Source organism: Scomber japonicus, chromosome 23, assembly GCF_027409825.1.
Source record: "Scomber japonicus isolate fScoJap1 chromosome 23, fScoJap1.pri, whole genome shotgun sequence".
In the NCBI taxonomy this organism is placed as follows: Eukaryota; Metazoa; Chordata; class Actinopteri; order Scombriformes; family Scombridae; genus Scomber; species Scomber japonicus.
Window position 1 is genome coordinate 25409467 of NC_070600.1, and position 4473 is coordinate 25413939.

General features: G+C 33.7%; 1 protein-coding gene across 2 annotated transcripts in view; it reads left to right on the forward strand.

Annotated features, from left to right (window-relative positions):
- Nucleotides 1-275: 275 nt before the first annotated feature.
- Nucleotides 276-4473, forward strand: part of crebl2 (cAMP responsive element binding protein-like 2) — a 4992-nt gene continuing 794 nt past the window's right edge. For both annotated transcript variants that reach the window (XM_053344041.1, XM_053344040.1), the window contains exons 1-2: nucleotides 276-451; nucleotides 3678-3875. In XM_053344041.1, the coding sequence (XP_053200016.1) occupies nucleotides 437-451; nucleotides 3678-3875 (213 nt within the window). In that variant the 5' untranslated portion in view covers nucleotides 276-436. The remainder of the gene's footprint in view (nucleotides 452-3677; nucleotides 3876-4473) is intronic.

A 4473-nucleotide genomic window follows, 5' to 3' on the forward strand; every position in this document is an offset into this window, starting at 1 on the left:
AGTTTCATTATTACACAGAGAGTAAATACACAGATTATATTCAAGTGGTTACGGATTTATGGAAAGATTCAATAACAGACTAAACAGGCTCAGCAGTTTCAATCCCTATAGAGCCAAAGTAGAAATAAGTGGAGTGGATGGAAGAAAGACAGTATGGTGCACCAGGTGGCAGTATGGTGCAAAGTACTGGATGCAAGCTGCTGTTAAAAACCCTCCAAAGAATACGAAGTCTCGCGAGAGTAGGTTACGTCAGCTCGCCAGGAAACCGGATGTAAACAGGTTTCTATTGTCCGTGTATCAGCTGTTACTGAAGACTAGTTTACCTTCAGATTACTACATAACTCTGATATATACTCTGTTATATACTCTGATATATAGCAGCTGTTATATTTACTGATATAAAGCAGCTTCCTGTCGTCAGCAGCGGTGGAGAAACATGGATGAAAACAAGGTAAGCTAAATGTTAGCTGTTTATACCGTTAATAAACCGTTTTAACGTCATTTATAACGTTAATAAACTGTCTTAACGTCATTTATACCGTTAATAAACTGTTTTAATATCATTTATACCGTTAATAAACTGTCTTAACGTCGTTTATACCGTTAATAAACTGTCTTAACGTCATTTATACCGTTAATAAACTGTCTTAACGTCATATATACCGTTAATAAACTGTCTTAACGTCATTTATACCGTTAATAAACCGTTTTAACGTCATTTATACCGTTAATAAACAGTCTTAACGTCATTTATACCGTTAATAAACTGTCTTAACGTCATTTATACCGTTAATAAACTGTCTTAACGTCATTTATACCGTTAATAAACCGTTTTAACGTCATTTATACCGTTAATAAACAGTCTTAACGTCATTTATACCGTTAATAAACCGTTTTAACGTCATTTATACCGTTAATAAACAGTCTTAACGTCATTTATACCGTTAATAAACTGTCTTAACGTCATTTATACCGTTAATAAACTGTCTTAACGTCATTTATACCGTTAATAAACCGTTTTAAACGTCATTTATACCGTTAATAAACAGTCTTAACGTCATATATACCGTTAATAAACTGTCTTAACGTCATTTATACCGTTAATAAACTGTCTTAACGTCATTTATACCGTTAATAAACCGTTTTAACGTCATTTATACCGTTAATAAACTGTCTTAACGTCATATATACCGTTAATAAACTGTCTTAACGTCATTTATACCGTTAATAAACTGTCTTAACGTCATTTATACCGTTAATAAACTGTCTTAACGTCATTTATACCGTTAATAAACTGTCTTAATATCATTTATACCGTTAATAAACTGTCTTAATGTCATTTATACTGTTAATAAACTGTCTTAACGTCATATATACCGTTAATAAACTGTCTTAACGTCATTTATACCGTTAATAAACTGTCTTAACGTCATTTATACCGTTAATAAACTGTCTTAACGTCATATATACCGTTAATAAACTGTCTTAACGTCATTTATACCGTTAATAAACTGTCTTAACGTCATATATACCGTTAATAAACTGTCTTAACGTCATTTATACCGTTAATAAACTGTCTTAACGTCATTTATACCGTTAATAAACTGTCTTAACGTCATTTATACCGTTAATAAACTGTCTTAACGTCATTTATACCGTTAATAAACTGTCTTAACGTCATATATACCGTTAATAAACTGTCTTAACGTCATTTACACCGTTAATAAACTGTCTTAACGTCATATATACCGTTAATAAACTGTCTTAACGTCATTTATACCGTTAATAAACCGTTTTAACGTCATTTATACCGTTAATAAACTGTCTTAACGTCATATATACCGTTAATAAACTGTCTTAACGTCATTTATACCGTTAATAAACTGTCTTAACGTCGTTTACACCGTTAATAAACTGTCTTAACGTCATATATACTGTTAATAAACTGTCTTAACGTCATTTACACCGTTAATAAACTGTCTTAACGTCATTTATACCGTTAATAAACTGTCTTAACGTCATTTATACCGTTAATAAACTGTCTTAATATCATTTATACCGTTAATAAACTGTCTTAACGTCATTTATACCGTTAATAAACTGTCTTAACGTCATTTATACCGTTAATAAACTGTCTTAACGTCGTTTACACCGTTAATAAACTGTCTTAACGTCATATATACTGTTAATAAACTGTCTTAACGTCATTTACACCGTTAATAAACTGTCTTAACGTCATTTATACCGTTAATAAACTGTCTTAACGTCATTTATACCGTTAATAAACTGTCTTAATGTCATTTATACCGTTAATAAACTGTCTTAACGTCATTTATACCGTTAATAAACTGTCTTAATGTCATTTATACCGTTAATAAACTGTCTTAATGTCATTTATACCGTTAATAAACTGTCTTAACGTCATTTATACCGTTAATAAACTGTCTTAACGTCATTTACACCGTTAATAAACTGTCTTAATGTCATTTATACCGTTAATAAACTGTCTTAACGTCATTTATACCGTTAATAAACCGTTTTAACGTCATTTATACCGTTAATAAACTGTCTTAACGTCGTTTATACCGTTAATAAACTGTCTTAACGTCATATATACCGTTAATAAACTGTCTTAACGTCATTTATACCGTTAATAAACTGTCTTAACGTCATTTATACCGTTAATAAACTGTCTTAATATCATTTATACCGTTAATAAACTGTCTTAACGTCGTTTATACCGTTAATAAACCGTTTTAACGTCATTTATACCGTTAATAAACTGTCTTAATATCATTTATACCGTTAATAAACTGTCTTAACGTCATATATACCGTTAATAAACTGTCTTAACGTCATTTATACCGTTAATAAACTGTCTTAACGTCATATATACCGTTAATAAACTGTCTTAACGTCATTTATACCGTTAATAAACTGTCTTAACGTCGTTTATACTGTTAATAAATTGTCTTAACGTCATATATACCGTTAATAAACTGTCTTAACGTCATATATACCGTTAATAAACTGTCTTAACGTCGTTTATACTGTTAATAAACTGTGTTAACGTCGTTTATAAGGTTAATAATGTATTATAAATGTGATTATAAAACACTGATGTAATGTGATGTAAACTGTATAATTGTATAAAATGACGTCAGTGCTCTGAAACAGTAAAAACATTGCTGTGAATTTAATAATAATAATAATTATTATTATTATAATTAGCTATATGAATAAAAAAACATGCAGATATTAAACTTGAATGAAGAAAAAGGATCAAATATACATAAAATGCTTTAAATGTAAGAGATATCAGCACGTATTGTCCAACATATTCACCATATTTAGCTTTACTTCTCACCAAAACATTTTGTTTCAATTTTCACCAAACTGTAAAATGACTTAAAGCTTAAAAATAAAAGAGCCTTAATAAAATAAACAGCACCAACCACAGCAGAGAGAGAGTAGTAATGGATGATGTAATGATGTTCTGGTTGTTAGATGGTGGATGATGTAATGATCTTCTGGTTGTTAGATGGTGGATGATGTAATGATGTTCTGGTTGTCAGATGATGGATGATGTAATGATGTTCTGGTTGTCAGATGGTGGATGATGTAATGATGTTCTGGTTGTCAGATGGTGGATGATGTAATGATGTTCTGGTTGTCAGATGGTGACGGGTAAAGTGAAGAAGCCGGGGAAACGCGGCCGTAAACCTGCAAAGATCGACCTGAAGGCCAAACTGGAGCGAAGCCGGCAGAGCGCCAGAGAGTGCAGAGCCAGGAAGAAGCTCCGCTACCAGTATCTGGAGGAACTGGTTTCCAGTAAGGAGAGAGCCATCTGTGCCCTGAGGGAGGAGCTGGAGATGGTAAAACATCCTCCTCATCATCATCATCATCATCATCATCATCATCATCATATATAAAACAACCCTTAACCCTTAAACAGGCCTTACTAGTTATGTCATTTGCACCTAGAGGAAGGAAGGGAAGCAAGGGAGGAAGGAAGGGAAGGAGGGAAGAAGGAAGGAAAGGAGGAAGGAAGGGAAGCAAGGGAGGAAGAAGGAAGGAAGGTAGGAAGGAAAGGAGGGAAGAAGGAAGGAAAGGAGGGAAGAAGGAAGGAAAGGAGGGAGGAAGGGAAGGAAGGGAGGAAGAAGGAGGGAGGAAGGAAGGGAGGAAGAAAGAAAGGAAGGAAGAAAGAAAGAAAGGAAGGACAGATGAAGGAAGGAAGAAAGGAAGGACAGATGAAGGAAGGAAGAAAGGAAGGACAGATGAAGGAAGGAAGAAAGGAAGGACAGATGAAGGAAGGAAGAAAGGAAGGACAGATGAAGGAAGGAAGAAAGGAAGGACAGATGAATGAAGGAAGAAAGGACAGAAGGAGGGAACATTTACCCTAACAGCTGAACTTAGATCTGAGGAAGGAAGGAAGGAAGGAAGGACAGAGGAAGGACCCGGGAGGACAACAGG